Genomic DNA, 21,043 nt, shown 5'->3' with positions numbered 1-21,043 from the left:
TATTAAGGACTGAATTTTAGCCTTCCAGGCTTCCTATGTGGAAGCCCTAATCTCCAAAGTAACTGTATTTGGAACAGGGTGTATCAGGAAGCCATAAAGTTTATATGAGGTCACAGGGTTGGGACTAGACAGGACTGGTATCCTGGCAGAAAGAGGAGGGCATATGAGCTCTCTCGCTCACTCGCTCTCTCTGCCCACAGACCAGAGGCTCTCTGAAGACCCAGCGAGCAGGTGGTCGTCTACAAGCCAGGAAGAAAACTGGCCCTGCAGGCACTTTGGTCTCAGACTCCCAGTCTCCCAAGAAAAACAGACTCCTGTTGTTTAAGCTGCCGGGTCTGTGGGTACAGCAGCCCAAGCCGACTGAGCTGGGGGATTAATATTTTCACAGCAAGCTGAATTTAGGGCAGCCATGAGCCTCAGTTCTCTCACCTGTAAAGCGGGGCTAGTAGGGCCCACGTCGTAGGGTTGAGGGCTCAGGAAGGGCCGTGTGACACTCTCAGCACAAGCCCTTCCACCCTCGTGCAGAGAGCTCAGCATGGGTTTGCTGCTTCTGTGTTTGCTGCTGCTATTCAAGTCCTGATGAGTGGGTGGGTGAACCCAGGCACACAAATGGTCCACCGGGAGATGTTGGAGCACAAGGAGGGTCTGCCAGTGAGGTCGATGTGGGCACCCAGGCAGGCCTGACCCTGCCCACACTTTCCTCGTGTCTGTCCCAGACGCCTGCTGCCACTCGGCCACCATGGCGTCCACCCTGTGATCCTGGCGAGTCCTCGTCTTCCCCAAATGGCCTTCAGTGTGGTGGCAGCAGCCCTAGCCCAGGGCCTGCCCAGCCCTCCTGCCCCTCCGTGCCCACCAGGCCCCAGAGCTTGTGGGCAGACCTGCCAGGCAGAGGCCCTGGTGATGGGCTGGCCACACCCGGCCTTCACCTCTGCCTGGAGGGGCCAGGTGCAGCCCAGCCCCACAGACTGGCCCCACAAAATGGCTTTGGAGTTTAGGGCCCTTGGCCTCATCCCACAGCAAGCCCACCTGCCCTGTGGTGCCACTCAGCCATCCCCCCAGAGAGCACGGCTCGGTGAGGTCAGCCTCTGCCCAGCCCTGTCCCCTCACAGGGCCCTCTGCACTGCCTCCTTGGCCTCCCTGGGGACTGTCAAGCACACGCCCCGGCCCCCTTCCTCGCACCCCTCCACACTCTCAGCTATGTCACTGTGCTGTATTAGGGTAGATATTTTTGCCTCTCAGACTGTGAATTCTCCCAGGGACTCTGTGGGCTCATCTCCGGATGCCTGGCTCTGAGAAGAGACCTTGAGAAGACCTTTCCTCAGCAGCAGCAGCGAGGAGCTCGTGCGGGAAGTGGTCCCAGGAAACACTGGTAGGAGGGTGAGCAGGGGGAGGGGGAGGGGCAGCCAGTAAAGCTTCCGGGTCAACCTCATGGCCACCGTGGGCGCCTGGAGCATAGTCCTGTCCTGCAAGGACCTCAGGGGCCTCAGAGATACCCCACCCCAAACTGGTGAGTGTGCAAATCTTTATGTGAGGGCTGCCTCAGGGACAATGGTGCCCTGTCCCTTCAGGCCAGATGCACGGCAGGCCGGGGGGGGGGGGCTGCCGGCTCTGTCCGCATTAAGAAGTCAGGCAGGTGTGCAGGGGTCTGGGTGAGAGGGCCGCTCAGCATGCAGAGGAGTCTGCCGACCACAGGAATGAAAGTGTGATTTCCAGGCACCTGCTCTGGGTGTCGTGTGCTTTCTGCTCATCATGCTGAGCACAAGAGCTGATGGCCCCGTGCCTGTTTCATGGATGAAGAAACTCCCAGCGCGAGTTTGCCCAAGGTCACTTGCCCAAGGTCATGCCATGAGAGGCAGAGCTGGGATTCAAAGTCTGTCCTGAGTCTAAGATGCCCCTTTCCTCCACCTCCAAACGAAGGTGATGAGTGAAGGGCCAGGCTCTGATTAATCCAGGGGTGGCTCTATGGGGTATCTGGTATTTAATTCTTAATACCGTATTTCCACGTGAAACAGTAAAATTCCAGGAATGAAACATGGTCTCTGATGATAATGAAGACGTTTCAGGATCCCTCAGGCCAGCCCCTCACCGTTACCCCTTGGCACGGGGTACCCCAGGCCTGGCCCTCCACCCTGGCCTGCCCCACATGGCAGAGGCCAGCCTGTGCTTCGCTCACCCACACGGAGGCCGGGCGATTGTGACCCGCTCAGGGAATTCTGCAGGGAGCTCACAGAGACCCAGTGACAATGGGAGGACCCACACTCCCGGTGAGGGGTCAGGCCTGCAGCTTGCCCTCCCAGGTGGCAGGTGGCCCTCGCCTTTCTGCATACCCCCTCCCACTCTCCGCTCCTGCTGCCCCGGAACCAGCCCTGTGTGTTCTCCTGGGACTTCCCAACACACGCTGGCCTCTGAGATGTCACAGAATCATCGTGACAGGCCTGAGGGGCAGGCAGGGAGGCATCACCACTCCTAGTCTCCAAGGAGTAGACTAAGGCTTGCCCTTGGGAGTGCCTGGCAGGGCCGGACTAGGAAGGGGAGGGACATGCTGCCTGGGCCAGAAGACCTCCCACAGCTGAGCAGGGGCCTCCCCTCCACCGCTGAACTGCGGGGCTGGGCTTGCCATCCTCGTCAAGGCATAAGCAGGGCTGACTTACGGCGCCCGCGTTGGGCAGAGCCTCGGTGGCCTCGGTGGCCTCGGTGAAGCTGCTGCTGCATCTCCGTCGAGGTGGGGTGTCGGGGCGCCTGGGCCAGCTGCCAGGACCTGCAGGAGGGAGCAGCCCCGAGGAGGGGGGGCGAGTGTGCACCCCGCGGCTGCACTCAGCCCTCCTGACCCTTGGGGCGGGGCCACACCAGCTGCTGGGAAGACGCCTCAGGGCCCCAGACCAGGAGGGCCCAAGGTGACTGAGCTGCTGCTAAAAATAGTCCTGCAGGTTTGGCCCACTTCAGTTTGCAGAGATGCTGGCAAAGGGAAGAGACGTGGGGTCAACTGTTTACCTGGCACAGGGGCTTGTCCACTGACCTTCCCTTCCCAGCGCCGCCGAAGGCCCGTGAGGCCTGGGCCACTTCCTTGCTTGGAGGTTGGCAGTATAGTAAAAAGATGAAGAAATGCCAAAATGGGCTTGCAAAACCTGTGGTCCATCTTCAGTGTCAAAGTGTGTGCCGGCACAACTTGTGGCAAGAGACGTGCGTTGGTCTTCGTCCCGCCCCTGGCCCAGAGCTCTGAAAACCCTCGGAACCCCCTGCGATGAGCAGGGAACGGGTGTCTTCTGTTGCACTAAGGAGGAGACCTCCAGAACTCACCTGAGGGTGGGGCGGGGCTGGCCACCAGCGGAGCCCACGGCGCTCCCAGCCGGCCTTCTGAGGCTGGGGGGCTGAATCAGCCGCTGTCGGCCAGCGACTCAGCCCGTGCAAGGCAACTCCCACAAACGCCACAGGATGGGCTGGGGGCTTCCAGCTGGTGACCATGGGAGACTGGGGAGGGGGGCGCTGGAGGCGCAAGGGAGCTCTGCACCCTCCCTGTGGCTCCGCCCTGCCTGCTCCCGAGTCACATCCTTCCGTGACAAGCCTGCTGCCTCCTGAGTCAGACGCCTCTGAGTTCTGGGAGCTGCTCTAGCGGATTAACGGACCCGAGGGGCGTCGTGGGAACCTCTGGTCTCTGGCCGGTGGGTCAGAAGCACAGTGCCAGCCTGGACTTGAGGACGGCGTCTGAAGGGGGGCGGTCTCGCGGGGCTGGGGCTCAGGGTCTGTGCTGACTGCAGGTGGGCCGTGTCAGAACGGGTGGAGTCACAGGACGCTGAGACAGCTGGTGGTGCCCCCCCCCCCACTGTAATCGGGAGCAGAGCCTTTTAACAAGGAACACACATTGGTTCTTAAAATACAGTGTAACGTGGTTGTGCTAGGATCGAACAATTACAGGGTTTGTTGAAAACTGAGCCTTGCGTACCGTGTGGTGAACGGGCACGGGCTCCGCAGGGACGGACGTGCGTCTTTCTCCCTCTGGTGGCACGCGGGGCCTCTGCTCCCTGAATCGCCTCACTTGCCGTTGACGTCCAAGTCCAGCAGGGAGAGGGTCTGTTTTGCAAGGTGAAAAGTCCTAGGGGTGACGGTGATGGGGCTGCACAGCCACGTGAATGGACTCACTGCCACCGAACGGTACGTTGAGAGTGGTTAAGTCGGTAGATTTCAAGTTATGTGTAATTTAGCACAATTCTATATTTAAAAAGTCTGTGCATTGACGCTTTTGTAAATAGAGAATTGAGAGCAGTATATTAATTTCATCTAGGTCGTGTGTATAGATTGGTAATGTGATTTAAGAATCTTGTTAGAGGATTTAAAAGGATGGCATAAAAATACTTGTATAAAGTGAAGATATTGGGATGGGCAGCATTGAGAAGCATTGACGTACATTTTACCCTATTTGGACACTCCCAAAACTGAGTTTGATTATAAATTACGGCCAGAGGTGGCCTCTCTCCCCCTGCAGCCATCAGGACCCGCTGTGTAGACAGCCCTGAATTCTCAGCAGCTCCTGCGTCACGTCCTGTCGGGCCAGCAGAGGGTCCCTGCTCCTTGGAGTCACTCAGCGTTCTGAGCAGATAGGCTGCAGCTTCTCACATACTGCTGGTCACCCTGTGGGACTGGGAAAAGGATCTTGGCTGTTCATTAAATGCTCTGGTGAGAAGTGATACTCTTGTCCAGGCTTAGAGACACGACCACTGCCCACAAGAAGACCAGGAGGGCCCTCTCTGGGCATCTGGATGGCAAGGAGGACGGACGTTGGTCATGAGCACTGACCTCCCACTGGACGCTTGTAGTCAGTTCCTTACGATGCATTTTCAGAAGTGGGATTACTGAGCCAAAGGGTCTTGATTCCTGCTGACAAAAGGCCTCTCAGGAAGGTTTAATACACAGTTGTTCTGAGGACTTATTCCAGAGTATTTTCATGTGCTTTGACACAGTACCTGCAAATGGCGACGATGTGGTTCTTGCCTTTGAAATGTGTGTGCTCATGCCCTGCCAGAGTGTCTCGGCCAAGAGCTTCTACCCTGCGAAGGAACAGTGGTGAGCCAGGCAATCACGTGCCTCGTCTGAGAACACAGCCACCACCCAGCCTCGGACGGCAGAGGGCGGAGTCCTCTCCCCCTTGCTCAGGGCATCGCTGTGACAACTGTTCCAGAACAGTTTTCTCTCTTTCAGAACGTTCCTGCCAGCACACAGCATGCGGCACCCCACTTTTTTTGGTCCTGTTTCTGCAGATGCTCTGGCAGAGCCATCTCCCTTCCATTCCAGTGTCTCCTCCCGCTATCCTTGGAACTCACTCTGGGCAGGATTGTGTCCTGACCGCGCCTCTAAAATGGCTAACCCTGAGGTCACCAACGGCCTGCACCTGGCAGATCCGGGGGTCAGCCCTCGGTTCCCACTGGACATCCTGGAAGGCCCTCTGCACTGAGCTCCCAGGACACCCGCCTCCCACAGCTCATCATCACCTCCCCAGTCTCAAAAGAGTGAGAGCCCAGGGCACGGCCTTGGTCGGACCTCTCCTCTGTCTGTACTCGCGCCCTCGCCAAACTCATCCAGGGTCCTAGCAGCCTCAGCCTGCTCCTCCCTCCGTAATCCCACTGCATAACCGTGTCCTTAACTCACCCATGCGGCTGCTTGGTGGGCATTTTGAGGTTCATGCATCCCAAACCCGCCCACGTGACTGTCCCTCCGATGGTGTCCCTGTCTCGCTACAGGCACGTCCAGTCCTCCAGCTGTTCAAGCAGGACGTCCAGATGGCGCCCTCACGTCTTCTTTCTCTCACTCCCCGTACACAGTCCATCAGTGAATCTCACCAGTGTTGCTTTCAGAAAACGTCCAGAAAAATCAGCCGCCATCACTCCCACCGCATCACCTGTGTTCGCACCTGATTGGAGGGGCGGCCGCCTCGAGTCTAATCCCTCACTGAGACGTCGACGCGGGCATTTCGTTTCTTAAAACCGTCTGCATCAAGGGCTTTTGCTGTTTGAAAGCCGCCTGATGGCTGAGAGGCTGGACAGAGCATTCCCTGTTTCTCTCAGATTCTGTGGGCGGCGTCTGAGCTGGTGTCGGTGGGTCCAGTCTGCAGTCAGGTCCTGGCCGTGTTGGCAGCAGGGCGCCTGGGAGCTGGCGACACGGGGCCCACATCCCTGACCCTCTGCGGGGCTGGCTCGGGCTGGGACCAGGCGTGGCACCACATCCTTTTTCTGAGTAAGTGCAAAGCTGAGCCTTAAAAGGCTTCTGGTGAGTTCCCTTCCCTTGGCTCTTGACATGTGGATCAAGTCAGATCAGCAGAGAGCTGAGGGCTGCAGTGTCAACAGCAGGGGCCCCCACCTCCCGACTATGGTCGGGCAGGACCCCATCTGGCTGCACTGTTGCAGGGGCGCTGCTCGTCCTGGCTGCGCTTGGACGTGCGCTCAGCCTACCTCGGGAAGTTCACAGGAACAACTGCCTGCAGTTTACCGCTGTTGAAGAGAAATTAATCAATTGTCAATCTAAGAAAGAAATGGACAATTTTATTCAAACCAACCTGAGGATTATAACCCAGGAGACAGTCTCTCAGAGAGCTCCAAGGACAGTTCTGAAGGGGGGGGGGGGGGGACAGGCCCATGTCCGTGTGACCCAGTCACGTCTCGACAGCAGGTCACAGCTGTTCACAGGGAACAGGATCTAAATTTGAGGCTTTTCTAAAGTGGGAAGATGCAAGAAATGCGTTCATAAAGTCTCCTGAAAGTATCTATCTGAGGGCCAGCTCTGCCAGTTTCCCCAGAGCACGAAGTGCCTCATCCCGATCTTTGCCCCAAATTCCTTTCTGGGTTGCTGCAGGTGCACGGCTGCGGTGGGTGATGACCGGACTCTTGTAGGACTGGATGGTGGACAACATTCTTTATCTACAACCCCCTTCCTTTCGGGCTTAATGATGACCAAGGTGTGGGAGGCATTTCATGACCAGTTTGTCCCGAGGCTGCTCATTCCCAGGTCAGGTGAAGACCTGGTTGACAGGCTGGCCAGTCTGTGTGCTGTTCCCGGGCGAGGGCCTGGTCACCGACAGCAGCCCAGAGCCTCGGGGCCGCCTGTCTCACTGGCCTGTGACAGCCCAGAACACGGTTCCGTCTGTGGCTTCTTCCCACGTCAAGAGTCACTATTACAACCACTTGTCTTGGAGGACGGTAGATTTGGTCAGCTTTTTCGGACCACCTGGTCATTATTTTTATCAGAGACTCAGCACGCGTTTGGCCATGCAAGAAACAGTAATCTCGTAAAACAGGCCGCATGCAAGCACTATAGTGACATTAACAAGGTCAAAAGTAAGTATTGAAAATAAGAACTTCCATTAGGTGCGGCCCAGCATCGCCCCAGGTCGTCTGACCAGTCTGTTCTGCACCAGTCAGTGGCACGTTGGCACCGTACATAAAGTCCACCACAGAGTCTGCACGCACAAGGTGCGCAGTGAGTCATCCTTTCCCCTTACAGGACTGAGGAGGACTGTTATCTCCTAAGGAGTTACGTGGCTGGTGCCGGAAGGAAAGCTGATCTTCATGGCTGAGCGGGTGTTTCTGCCATTGTGTTACCACGTGACACAGCCGCACAGTGCACACTGGAGGGGGGGGGGCGGCCAAGGGGCAGAGGAAGAGAGTGTGTTTAAATTGTTCTTGTCTTGCCTTAAAATATGCATTTCATCCCATCACCACCCTGTGTAGAATCCTGCACACAGCGGTCACCACGCCCCACGTTTCAGGAGGACTCATGAAATGAAGTTCTCTTCTCCAGAAAGCAGTTGGTCTCCGTCACACGGACACCGTGAGTCAGGTCACTGGCCAGGCTTCCTCGCACACTTGGCAGCTGGAAAGCTCTGACTGAACTGTGCTCCAGCTTGAGAACCGTATAAGGTTTCACCGTGTGCAGCCCCAGTGCCAACCACACGCCTGGCTCCCCTTTCGACCGCACCTCGTTCTGCCCTGATTTGCTCAGGCGTATTTTAACTGTGTTATTTTTCTAAACTGCCTTGAACTCTTCTGTTAACACTGTGAGAAATAAATGCATCTAAAAACTACAAAAAAGAGGGGTAAGCACATCCCCCGAGTGGGGGGCTGCTGGTGGGTCACCTCGTGATGGGGGTCGGGCGTCCTCCTCCCGGTGCTACAGCGTCTGTGTGCTGGGCAGCGCCCAGCCCCGTGTCCATGGGTCACTTCCAGCTGGACAAGGGGAGCAAGGAGGGGGAGACGGCCTGACCCCGACTCCCCCCATCCAAGGCTGTGTCTCGGGAGTGGCACCTGTCACTGCCACTCGAGTTCTGTCCACCGCCCGGCTGCAAAGGAGGGTGGGAATTCTGTCCTTCTGGTGGCCATGAGCCCAGGTAAAATCTGGGAGTTCTCTGAGAGTTCTGTGGGCGTTCAGGGCTGCAACCAAGCCCTGGCCTGAAGGGGAAAGTGTCTCTCGACTGCACTCCAGTGTGGATGGGCCTGTGCTCGAGGCCATGCCTGCTCTCCTGCCCTGAGGCCTGTTTTCTGGGAAGCCAGGCTGACCCCTGGGGATGCCTACATGTCTCACCTAGCTTGGGGGAGCTTGAGAGCACAGGGCAAGGGCCAAGCTGGCTGCATTAGCCTGCACTTTGCTGGGGACGCCTGGCCCTCAGGCTGTTTGAGGTGAGACAACGGGGACCCAGAAGGGGCAGGTCACCTCTGCCAAGCGTCCTCATGACCAGTCCCAGAGAGGCAACAGAGTCCAGCACACACCTCTCCCGTCAGTGGGCACAAGGATCAAGGCTGGGCCCCAGGGTCGGGGGAGCAGCCCTGCCACGGGAAGGCAGGTGGGACTCGGGCAGGGAGGGGCCTCCAAGGGACCTGGCCGGGGCCCGGGCTCCAGGGCTGAGCTGCCCCCTCGAGTAGGGACTGGATCCTCCTGACCCCTAAGGTCTGGGGAGCAGTGGCAGCCTCACAGTGTGTGTGTGTGTGGGGGGGAGCAAGGAGAGAGGGCTGCTCACCCCGGGGTGGCGTGGACACGGGGAGAGAGGCCACCCCAGGGCGGAGGGGCCCGGGTAGCTCTGGGCCAGGGAGCTGTTCTGTAGGAGGGGAGCTCCCGGGTCCCGCCCCTGGGAACTAAAGACAATGACTTGTTTATAAACAGGTAAAACTGGGGCCAATGCGAGGGTTAAGTGACGCAGACAGGTCCTGGATCCCCTCCTCACTGGCTCTTGCTGTCACCCCCGGGGAGATGCGGGGAAGGATGGAGGGAGGGAGGGACGGAGGGATGAGGCGGGAAGGCCGGGAGAGGGGACAGCGCAGGGGAGGCCTGGGCCCTGGGGTCCCGGGAGACACAGAAGACACAGAAGACACAAGACAGGGCGAAAGGGGGGCGCTGCTCCTTGGAAACTCCAGCCCAGGGCGGCCTCCGCTGCAGGCCCTTGGCCAGTTCTCAAGGCCGAGGGAGCTGAGAGGGCCGGCCACTCGCTGAGGGACTCCAGGCTGCGTCCCTGTCCGAAGCGTCCCTGCTGGCCCGCTCACTCCCTGGCGTCTCCAGGGGTCACAGTCACCCCCGTGTACCTGCCCCTGAACTTGACCTCAGCACCTGCTTTCTGGGGCGAGAGCGGACACATGCTGCCTGGAGGGCAGCCCGGAGGCGCGGGCCCCCCGGGCACACAGACGGGCTGAGAGGCACGTGCTGGCCGCGCCAGTCAGAACCTTTGTTCAAACCTTTATTCTGACCCAGCCGAAGGTAGGTGGCTCTGACCAGACAGGGTGGGGTCCCGGACAGGGACAGGGTGCAGGCAAGAGGCTTCCTCCTCGTCCAGGGGGAAGGGCTGTGCCCTGGGGAGGGGCAGGCCCACAGCCTGGGAGGCGTTCTTCAGTACTCGAGAGTGACCGTCTTGACCCGCAGGTACTCAGACAGGGCGGCTTCTCCTGCAAGACACGGAGTGCCAAGGTGACACGGCATTGTCCCGTGGGTGGCACACCAGCACCGCCCCATCTCTCCCCGCCCCGCCAGGCCTGGCTTCAGAGTGGACCCCTGACTGGGGCTGGCCTCCAACTCCCGGCTTCCACAGGGGCCAGGGAGTGGGGGAGTGTGAAGCTGGAACCGAGGGGGGCCGGGCAGAACCCCACCCCCTGGGCAGGCTGGGTGGGGCTACCACCTCTACCCTGGGGACTCACTGCCCCGTCGGACACACTCTCCCCGTGGGCACCCCACTCTGAGGGCGAAGCCTGAACCCTGACCACACCTCCAGCCCCTGCAACCTGGCCCCTGCCTGCCTCTCCGGCCTCCTCCTTGCCCCTGGGCCCACACCAGCACTCAGCCTCGCTCTGCAGCTCAAGACCAGAGCTGGTTCCCGGGGACCCGTGTCCCCTCTGCCAAGAACATGCGGCCTCACGCCTTCATGGCCAGCACCTCCAGCCACCTGGGTCTCAGCAAGGCGACACATCTTCAGAGAGGCCCACCTGGCCCCCGGCTCAAGTCACCCTCCAGTCTCCTGCTCGGATCACTTTGTCTCCTGCCTGGATCACTTTGTCTCCTGCCTTAGTTCCTGCCTGTCCCCTCCCAGTAAGAACTGAGCAGCCATTCTGTCCACTCTGCCCTCTGGCCCCTGGGACGGGCCTGACGCTGAGTGGCTCTAACAGATGTTTGTTGAATGAGTACGTGAAAGCCAGTACGATTTGGTTACCCAGGTCTTTGCCGAATCCGGACTGCTTGAAACCCCCAAAGGGAGCGGCCACGTCGGTCTTATTGTACGTGTTGATGAACACGGTGCCTGCCTCCAGCTTGTCGCTGACATACAGGGCCTTGCTGACGTCCCTGGTGAAGACGCCAGAGGCCAGGCCAAATTCCGTTGCATTGGCCCGAGTCAGCACAGTGTCCACGTCGCTGGGGGGAAACCCAGAAGAACTCCATGAGGAGGGCCAAGGGGCCAGCCCTGGACATGGACACAGAGAGACCCGCACCCCTCTCCCAAGGGGGCCCAGCCCACCCCAAGCTCCATGCCGCCCAGACCCTTCTGAGGAGACCTGTGCCCGGCCTACAGCAAGTGGGGGAGACAGGGCAGCAGAGAGGGAAACGGGGGGAGGAGCCTCGGGCTGGCTCACAGGTCGGGTCATCGCTGGTGAGTCCTCCCTTTACAGACAGGGGGCAGGAGCTCAGAGAGGGGGCGGCTGGCCCCAGCACACGTGGAAAGGTCCACACGCTGGGCATTCCCCAGGGAGCCATGGCAGGGCGTCCCCACCACAGACACCGTGGGCTTGAAGGCTTAGCTTTATTCTAACACAGTCAGCATGTGATGAGAGTTTCCTTATTTTCCGACAGCTGAAAGTACAGCACAGGAGGGAAGGCCCCACTTTTGGAATCTGCTCAAAGTCCCAGGGAAGGAAACTGCAGCAGCCCAGGCAGGGTCGGAGTCCAGCTCCTCTCTCTTCACCCCAGCCCTGCCAGCCTGCTGACCAACGGGACACGTGGAGCCAGGTTCGGGGGTTTAGAGGCCCTCTGATGGATCTTAAGGAGACTGGCAGCTTCTACCAGCCCCTGGGAGGGGAGCCAGGTGCGGGGAGGCCCCGGCGCGGCACAGAGAAGGGATGGCTCAGCACCCCCAAACCCTGACCACTGCAGATTCTTGCAGAATGAATAAGGGCTGCTGTCCCCAGGCACTGAGGTCCGCGGTTCATGATGCACAGTGGACACTTAGAGCAGAGCCCAGCACGTGAGAGACACCCAGACAGACACGGAGGACACTCCCAGTGACCAGAAGCCCCCACCTCCGTGGCAGAGGACTCTCTGTCCACAGCTCCCGCTTGTCTGAACTCCCCTCTCAGCCCCACCGCACACACGAACACCCCAGACACAAGGACAAGGGTCGGGCCTCCCTACCCGTTGGCGAAGCGGGAGATGACCATGACGGGCCCGAAGGACTCCTCGCGGGCAATGAACATGTGGTCCTGCACGTCCGTGAACACCGTCGGCTCGAAGAAGAAGCCTGCAGGACAGAGGCCCGTGGGGGACAGAGGCTGGGGGTGGGGGACAGTGGCCTGGGGGGGGGGGACAGAGGCCCATGGGGACAGAGGCCTGGGAGGGACAGAGGCCCATGGGGACAGAGGCCCATGGGGGACAGAGGCCCGGGAGGGACAGAGGCCCATGGGGACAGAGGCCCGGGAGGGACAGAGGCCCATGGGGACAGAGGCCCGGGAGGGACAGAGGCCCATGGGGACAGAGGCCCATGGGGGACAGAGGCCCCGGGGTACAGGGGTCCGGGACCCGTGGGAGGCCTGGTCCCGCCAGACCGAGCATGGCAGCTCCCGGCACGGGTGGGCAACTCTCTGTCCCAGTGTGTGCCCCTCCCAGCCTCTCAAGAACGTGGGCTGACAAAGGTGATGCTCAGAGCTGGTCTGTCCAACGCCGCTGCCGAAGCTCTGACTGGGACAAAGCCTGGGTTTTCTAGCGATATTTAATCTGAAAACATGTCTGTATGTCCCCGCCAGCCCGTGGAGTGGGTGGCCTGGTGGACTGGACCACCCAGCACAGCCTGCCTTCTCCTCCCAGCCTAGTGGTGCAGGTGCTCACCCTCTGGCCAGGACATACCGGCCCCCATCCTGACAGCTGCCCCACAGAACCACTTCTGGTGGCAAAACGCTGCCTCTGATGATTTCTCCTTTAGACAGAGCCCCGGGCCCCGAGACCCGCTGGACTGAGATTCAATTTGGCCTGACTTAGGGAGAATCAAGAGACTTGAAATTTTCTCTCTAGTGTTTAGAAGAACAAATTTTTTTTAACTTTAAAAGTAACAATAAAATATTCCATATTTTCATACATTTATGAATTATATTTTAACAGTAATCACAATTTCTAAAATGTGAGTCATGTATGAACACATGTTGACTCACGTGCTGTGGCCTGTATTTGCTCAATCTGTAAACGGAATATGGCCCCCAGGTCTCAGTGCTCCGGGCTGGCCAGTCTCTGCCCCTCCTGCCCCTCTGCTGTCACCTCTGCCTGCTCTGGGCCCCTCATCCTCTGCACCCTCTGGCTTCCAGGTGGGTCAGTCACCGGGAGGAGCTGGCGTCCATAGCGCTGCCCCTCCCAGGGTCCCGAGAATTCTGCCCTCTGCTCTCACCTCTCAGGTCCAGGGATGGTGGTGGGGCTCCTCATGGTTCTTGGGTGCTGCACCCCTTAACTGCTCTGCCAAAACAAAGCCCCCAGACTCTGGCCTCGTGGACTTAGCAGGAGCAGGAAGGGGAGTGGACAGCCGCAGCCCAGAGGTTATAAAACTCTGTTGAGGTCAGAGGTGCCCATCGGAGCCCCTGGCCAGAGCCTGAGGTCATGTGAATACTGAGTTCACCAGGTGGGGAAACCCAGGAGGCATTTGCTAAGCAGGGAGCAAGAAAACGTAAGACGTAAGATGTAAGATGTATTCAGAAAGGGACTTAAGTACGCCTGGGGGGTGGGTCACGTGCCAGCAAATTAGACCCAGACGGTGAGAAGCCTGGGCGGCCAGTGCAGCAGGCTGGTCACCGGAGGGCGGCTTCAGCCCTGGGGGAGACACGACCAGACTCTGGCAGCTGCATCAGGACAGGATTAGGGGTCCAGGAGGCCCTCAGGAAGCCCTGTGGTGGTCCTGGCTGATGGGAGAGTCGGCTTGAAGGTGGCAGGGATGCAGGGGAGGCGGGAAAGATCTCCAGGTTTGAGAGAAGCAGCAGTGAGTTAAGAGGGAGGAGTAGAGCCCGTTCCCTTCCTCCTTCGTGCCGTCAAGTGGGGACCGTGTGAGGCTGGGCTCCGGCACGCGGGTCGGGGGTGTCGGAGACCCCAGGGAGCAGGCCGCCCCGGTGAAACAGCACATCTCACGTGCCTGCCTCCTCTGGCTCGGTGACTGGGTTGGACAGAAGGTTCTAGAGAGGCAGGTGTGCATGTCTGGGGTCAGGTCAGGGATGCTGTGATGATGAGATGGATTCGGTCCCATTGAGACTGAGGGACTGGGTGACATGCAGGTGGGGGCCCAGGTGTCCAGAGTCTGGGTAAGGAGGAGCTGGATAGACCCTTGTGGTCCTCCAGAGAAAGCGGCACCATGAGAAGTGCTCCAAGCTCAGGACAGGCCTGGGACTGTCCCTACTCTTAAGGGGCTGGAGGACAGGGGTTTCCAGCCAAGAACAGCTGCAGAAAAGTGACGGCCAAAGGCAGGAAAACCCTGGAGCCCAGGGCCCTGGGTCCACAGTCCATGGTTGTGCTTGCGGACATTAGGGTGCACCCCGATGTAAGTTAAGCTGGCTCTGGTGCCTTCACCCTGCTGGGTCCACACCTGGTCTGCCAGGCGTCCAAACAGCCAAGGTCCACCCCATCCAGGCTCCCGGGTGGGGCCCGAGCCTGGGAGCCTGATGGTGCAGATTCCTGGCCCTCAGACACCTTGGTCAGAGCTGGGCAGCAAACCAGAGGCCCTGCTCCCGCTGCTTCCCTGGCCCCTTGGAGGGCGGGTGACTGACCTGGCCGGGGGACCTGGTTCCCTCCACAGACCAGCGTGGCCCCTTCCTCCACGCCGCGCTGGCAGTACTCCAGCAGCTTCCGGAGGTGGGCCTGGTGGTTCTGCGGCCCGTGGTTGGTGCCCCGGTCCAGGGGGTCACCGATCTTCATCTTCCTCACCTCTTCTACCTGCCAAGGTCCTCCTGGTCAGTGCCGCTGAGGTGCGTGGTCTCTGACTGTGGTCACTCCCTGACACACCTCCCACGTATGCGTTTTCAGTGACTGACCACTGGCCCCCGAAGAAAGCCCATGTGCTGGACTCTGGCATCAGGGTCTCCAGTATTCTGGTTCCAAACCTGCCTTCCAGGCTGAACCCCAAATGCACGCTCTGTACAGAGATGTGAGCCAGATGTCGGAGGAGCTGGGACAGCGCAGGGCAGTGCAGGTGTGTGTTGGGGCAGCATAGGGAGGTTCTGCTCCCGGCCTCACAGACTGAGGAGCGGGGACTCCAGGACACGGGGTGGGGGCGGGGAAATAACACGGTAACGCCCTGGCCACAAGGGGGGCAGACTGAGTGGAATGGAGGAGCCTGCGCCTGGAGTCCACCCACCCCTGCCCACACCTCTCCCTGCTTCAGAGCCCAACTGTGGGACCCCCTCCTCCAGGAAGCTTTCCCTGTTGCCTCGGCCAACATAAAGCAGGTCTGGGCTTTGCTGCCTGGTGATGCTGGCCTGGGTCTCCTCCAGGAAGCACCAGGTGTCACCTGATGACTCCAGGGCTGGGATGGGGAGACTCAGAAGTGAGCCGGGCAGGAGATGCTCACTGCTGGGTCAGGAAAAGGAACCCAGGTGGACACAACCAGCGGGAGGCAGGTGCCAGACCCTCTGTGCTCCAGGCCCTTCCCTCTCCCCGCGGTTCCCTAGGACCGGGCACGGTCATCCCCACCCTCACAGCCCGGCCTCCTCCTCCTCGGGGCCGGGGCCACTTCACCCCCTGCAGGCTCTGCACCACTAATCAGGCCTAATCAGATGCAGGGGGGACTCATGCCCCCGGGATTGCCCTCTGCCCTCCCACCAGGAAAAGTTCAGCAACTCTGACTATCCTGAAGGGGGACCCCAAGCCAGGACCCGGCCCCCACTTTGCTCCAGCCTGGCCACCTGGCTGCTCCTCCGTCCCCCAGAGATGATGCCAAGAACAACCTTGCTGTGTTTCCCAGATGTGCACCTCACTTCCCGGGTTTGGGAACCAGGCCCACCCGAACCACTGTGCCTGGGATTCTGGCCCTGCCCTCACCCCTGGGAGACTGGCAACAGCCCTGCAGACTCGGGCGGGGGGCCACGCACCGGGGGCGGGGCTCCCACAACCGCAAACGCTCAGGGACTGCTTCCAGTCGGCCCGTCCCAGCCCCCACCTGGCTCTGCCTGTGCGGGGCCTGTCACAGCGAAGAACCAGCTCCCCTACCGTGGAAGGTTACACAAACGGGCACGAATGCTCTCCTTTCTTGATGGTCCCCTCTGGGGGGGCAGTTCCCACCCTTGAGTCTGTGGCTTGCTCGGGCAGTAGGAGCCAGTAGAAGCCACATCCAGTGAGTTCAGAGGCCTCTGAACGCCTACTCTCGCTCCTGGGGCTCCTGCCCTGGTCCTGCCTGTGCCTGAGCCCAGCATAGCCACCCAGCGCCCAGCTGCCCGGCCACCAGCCACAGAGCTCAGTTCCACGAGGCCCCGGCTGCTGCCACGCCGCGGGGACTGCAGGCCGCGTGGATGTCGCTGTCTCAGCCACCACGTGCTGTCTCAGCCACCACGTGCTGGGAGGGATGAGCTCCCTCCGAGGAAATCCGCTCCTCCCCTCCTTCAGCATTTTCACCCAGTATTCCCGGGCCCAGACCCGCTCTCATTTCTCCTAGCTTCCCGAACGCAGTTTGTCTAACCCTGAACAGCGGCAGTGCTTCCGGCCCCTCACATCTGCTCTCCAGGGCGCGAGGGTGTCTGAGCCAGAGCTCCCAGGCCCTGCTGTGGCTGAACGGCCAGGGAAGACCTTCCCACAGAGCTGGGAGAGAGTGGTCCCTCTGGTTCTAGTCGTGGGAAGGCGGGAGCAGGTGCTGCCCACGCCCGCCCACGCCTTACCTGCGGCGCCCACCCTGCGGCTCAGCTCTGTGACAGGAGCGGCAGGAGCCCCTCCCCCTCACGACCTGCACCAGCGTGAGCTGTGGGCTGCTCACTCGTTCTTTCTTTCTTTCTTCCTTTCTTTTCTCAGACTGTTTTGGGGGGAGGTAATTAGATTTATTTGTTATTATTATTATCATTATTTTTAATGGCGGCACTGGGGATTGAACCCAAGGCCTCGTGCATGCTAAGCATGTGCTCTACCACTGAGCTGTCCCCTCCCCCTGCTATTTCTTGCTGAAATGATGAAAGCCAGTGAAGGCTTGTTTGGCCCAGCCCTGCCTCCACGCCCCCCAGCCCCTTGCATTGGGTGAACCAGCAGAGCCAAGACCCTGCGGCAGAACTTACCACCTTCTGCACAAACTGGTCGTGAATCGAGTCCTCTACGAAGAGCCGGCCGGCCGCAATGCAGTTCTCGCCTTTGTTGAAGAAGACAGAGCTCATTCCCTGTGCAGAAGAGACAGACGACCTGGGTCGCAACCACGCCTGGACGCAGCCCCCAGCCCCATCGGGCCCAGATGCCCCCTTCTGATAGGGAAGGGGAGGGAGGCATGTGTCCTGACCCCGCAGCCATCCAGGCCCACTCCTCTGGGCACACCTGCCCCACTGGTTCCCCATCCCCAGAGAGGAGAGGCCGGAGGGGACGGCGTGGGGAGTGAGGTCACGTGGGGAGGGGGACTCCCCGCTGGGGCCCAGGCCAGAGAGGAGAGGACGAGGGGGAGTGGAGCATAGTGAGCTGAGGCCGCATGCTGGCCGGGCTCTGGGTGGGTAGGGGGTCAGAGCTGCACACTGGGGCTGAGCTGGACAGGGGCTGTCGCGTGGATCAGGCAGCAGGGTGGGCCCCTGGGGAGGGGTGGGGCCAGCCCAGGCCCAGGTCCAGAATAAATGTCCTCAGATGCCCGGGAGCCTGCTTTTCAGACCAGGGGGCCTGGCGTAGGGGCTGGGCTGCAGTGCCCAGTGACAAAGACAGGCCCCCATTTGGCCGCCAAGACCCCTGACTGACCAACGGTGCCCCCTGATTACCCCCTAATGAGGCTGAACCCCCTCCAAGCTGTGCCGGGGCCACAGTGTCCTCCCAGGCACAGTGGGGCCTGGGTGGTGGGACATCTTGGCACTGGGTTGAACCAGGCCTGACAAGTTTGCTCCCACAGGCCTTCAGGAGACCGATCACGACAATGACTACAGGACAGCCCCCCCACGGCACCTGCCACGTGGTCCACACCCTTCAGACTAACACCTGAACCCCCGTTTCCATCCTCCCTGCCACCCGGTGAGAGCACGAGGCCCAGAAAGGCTGCCCAGCGAGTCCCTGGTGGGGCTGGACAAGTGCGGACACAAGGTCCAGGGAGGTTGCTGCCCAAGTGCCCAGGGTTCTGCCTGCTCCTCTCTCGGACAGGAAACCTGCCACACTGATGTCAGAACGGGTGGGACCTGGCTCACGTTTCCCAACCTCTGGAGCTGATTTCTGTGATCCTGGCAGTTGTCACACCTCTTGGGGGTCTGTTTGGGAGGGCACACGCCACTCTTTGTCCCCTAGGCCTCTCCTGTCAGTCTATGCTTGTGGTGACCCTGTGGTCCAGGCCGACCGTGCGTTTGCCTGGGGACCTGGGGCCCCCGCCCCGCTCCCTCCGTGCGGCCCTCACCATCTGCACGGCCTTGCTGAGGTCACAGTCCGCAAAGATGATGAGGGGCGACTTCCCGCCCAGCTCCAGGGAGACCTTCTTCACGTTGCTCATGGCACAGCTGGAGGAACAGGGATTGGTGGGGCGAGGTCCACGGGAGCCTGGGACGCAGGGGCTCTGGGTGGAGGGGCGAGGACGGCTCTCCAAAGAGCAGCAGAGGTGGGGCTGGAGGGCCCCCTCGTGAGGCCAGGCCATGGCCCCTCCCCCAAGTGCCCTCCCCCTCCTCTCCCCTGCCCCCCTACCCCGGGCTTTCCTGCTCTGAGCCCAGCACCAAGCCCAGGCCCACCCCAGGGCCCTGCTCTCACTGCCCCTGCACCACCGCCCGTTCAGAAGTCAGCTCAGCCTCAGTTCCTTCAGGCCTGACCCCAAAGAGGAGGTCACGCAGAGCCCTGTTACGGGCACAGGCATGGTGGCCATTCAAGGAGGGGTGCGGCCCCTGGGGGCACAGACAGGTGTCCCAGGAGACAGAGCATCACAGCACATCGGGAGCTGCACTGGGGAAACCTTGCTTTAGCCCCCACAGAGCTGCCCTGCTGCAGCTGGACTGCCCTGGGAGGCCACACACTGACCCCTGGAACAGAGCAGAAGTGGCCCTCGCGCGTCCTGGAGAAAGGACTCTGAGACCCTGTGGGTCAGTGTGCTCGGCATGGCCCCAGCTCCTCCCCATTTGTACCTGTCACTCGCTGTGCAGACACCCAAACCTCACCCTGGAATTTCAGCTGCAGCGGGTGGGGTTCAGGGGCCCGGTGGTGCCCGGGGCTGCAGCCGCCGCCCTGGGGTCTGGCCCATCTGCTGCTCTGAGCTTGTGCGACACAGGCCAGAAACACTGTGCGCGCAAACCACCCCCATTGGAAGGGAGGGCCGGGGCTCAGCCCAGGTGGTATCGTGAGTTAGTGACACAACCCAGTGGCCAGAGGCTGAAGTCCGAGGGCCAGGACAGCGGAGGGTCCTGGGCCAGTGCTGTGAGGGGGAGAGAGCCTCCTGCCCTGGCCACAGGAACCCGCACCTTCTGTCTGGTGGCCACGTTAAGAAAACTAAGAAAAACTCAGTGAAATCAATCCTAACATACTTGACTTAACTCCATTAATAAAAAGTTTTACCATTTCAACTTGCAGTCTAAATAAAAGCCACTGAGATACTGCACCTCGTGCCAAGTTTAAGACCTGTGTGTCTCGCGGTCACAGCTCATCTCCACCCGGAGCAGCCCCGGCCCTCATGTGCTCGTGGCCGCAGGGAGGCCCCTGCCCCGGGCGGACCCGTCAGATTCCGGGACCCAGAGCCTGCAGGGACCCCTCCTGGAAGGCCACAACCCGGGGCCTGAGAAGCACAGCACGGTCCACCTCCGGACGCTGACCAGAGGCTGCTGCTTCTGCCACACGAGCCCTGGACCCGCCGCCCGACCACGTACCTTTTCATGATGTGCTTTCCCACCTCCGTGGAGCCCGTGAACCCGATTTTCCGCACATCGGGATGGTCCGAGAGTCGCTGGCCGACCAGGGAGCCTGTGGGAGGAGTGGGGGGGGGGGGGCAGGGTGACACAGTGCCAGGGGAGACATAAACCCAGCCACGCTTCCTTGTCCACCGGGGGCTGGAGCCTTGGGCTGCGTGTCCCACATGCTTAGTGCCCCGGGCTCCCTGGGGCTGCTCCCTGGTGCGGGTGGAGCTCTGCCCCTCAAACTTCATATACCGAAGCCCTGACCCCTGTACCTCGGATGTGAGTGCATTTGGAGGTGGAGCCTTTAATGTGGTGATCAAATTAAAATGAGGTCCTTAGGGTGGGCCTGGTCCAATATAACCAGTACCCTTACAAGAGGAGGTCACTGACAGGCACACCCAAGTGAGGACACAGGGCAAAGACGGCGTCTACACACCAAGGAGAGAGGCCTCGGGAGGAATCAGCCTGGACACCTTGATCCTGGGTGTCCAGCCTCCAGGACGGGAAAGAATAAGCATCCGCTCTTAAGCTGCCCCACGCGTGGTGCTTGTGACAGCAGCAAACCCGCACTGTCACACGGCTTCCAGTGACTGGGTTTCACCCCAGGTGAGGGCACCCAGCTGGCACTCGCCGCTTCTCCTGTGTGGGTCCTGGGACTCCGAGCCCCACTACACCCTACACCCCACACCCCACAGCCCACAGCTCACGGCCCACACCCCACACCCCAGGGCTCATACCTCACGGCCCAGGGCCCACACCCCACAGCCCACACCCCAGGGCCCACACCCCACACCCCAGGGCCCACACCTCACAGCCCACACCCCACACCCCAGGGCCCACACCCCACAGCCCACACCCCAGGGCCCACACCCCACACCCCAGGGCCCACACCTCACAGCCCACACCCCACACCCCAGGGCCCACACCCCACAGCCCACACCCCAGGGCCCACACCCCCACACCCCAGGGCTCATACCTCACGGCCCAGGGCCCACACCTCACAGCCCACACCTCACGGCCCACACCCCACACCCCAGGGCCCACACCTCACGGCCCACACCCCACACCCCAGGGCCCACACCTCACGGCCCACACCCCACACCCCAGGGCCCACACCTCACGGCCCACACCCCACACCCCAGGGCCCACACCTCACGGCCCACACCCCACACCCCAGGGCCCACACCTCACAGCCCACACCCCAGGGCCCACACCCCACACTCCAGGGCTCATACCTCATGGCCCATACCCCACGGCCCACACCCCACACCCCAGGGCCCACACCTCATGGCCCACACCCCACACCCCAGGGCCCACACCTC

At 60.9% G+C, this 21,043-nt stretch overlaps 1 protein-coding gene across 2 annotated transcripts in view; it reads right to left on the bottom strand.

Moving 5' to 3' along the window:
• Positions 1-9,696: 9,696 nt before the first annotated feature.
• ALDH1L1 (aldehyde dehydrogenase 1 family member L1) overlaps positions 9,697-21,043 on the bottom strand; it is a 47,327-nt gene continuing 35,980 nt past the window's right edge. Inside the window, exons 17-23 of one of the 2 annotated variants that reach the window (XM_031471095.2) lie at positions 19,695-19,788; positions 18,248-18,347; positions 16,953-17,051; positions 14,466-14,631; positions 11,866-11,971; positions 10,673-10,872; positions 9,697-9,914 (exon numbers count right to left, since the gene is read on the bottom strand). In XM_031471095.2, coding sequence (XP_031326955.2) covers positions 9,859-9,914; positions 10,673-10,872; positions 11,866-11,971; positions 14,466-14,631; positions 16,953-17,051; positions 18,248-18,347; positions 19,695-19,788 — 821 coding nt within the window. In that variant the 3' untranslated portion in view covers positions 9,697-9,858. Of the gene's footprint in view, positions 9,915-10,672; positions 10,873-11,865; positions 11,972-14,465; positions 14,632-16,565; positions 16,697-16,952; positions 17,052-18,247; positions 18,348-19,694; positions 19,789-21,043 lie in introns of those variants that run through there. The other variant, XM_031471096.2, reaches the window with a different exon arrangement.

Source organism: Camelus dromedarius, chromosome 17 (assembly GCF_036321535.1).
Source record: "Camelus dromedarius isolate mCamDro1 chromosome 17, mCamDro1.pat, whole genome shotgun sequence".
In the NCBI taxonomy this organism is placed as follows: Eukaryota; Metazoa; Chordata; class Mammalia; order Artiodactyla; family Camelidae; genus Camelus; species Camelus dromedarius.
This window is presented reverse-complemented; position numbering and strand designations above follow the sequence as displayed.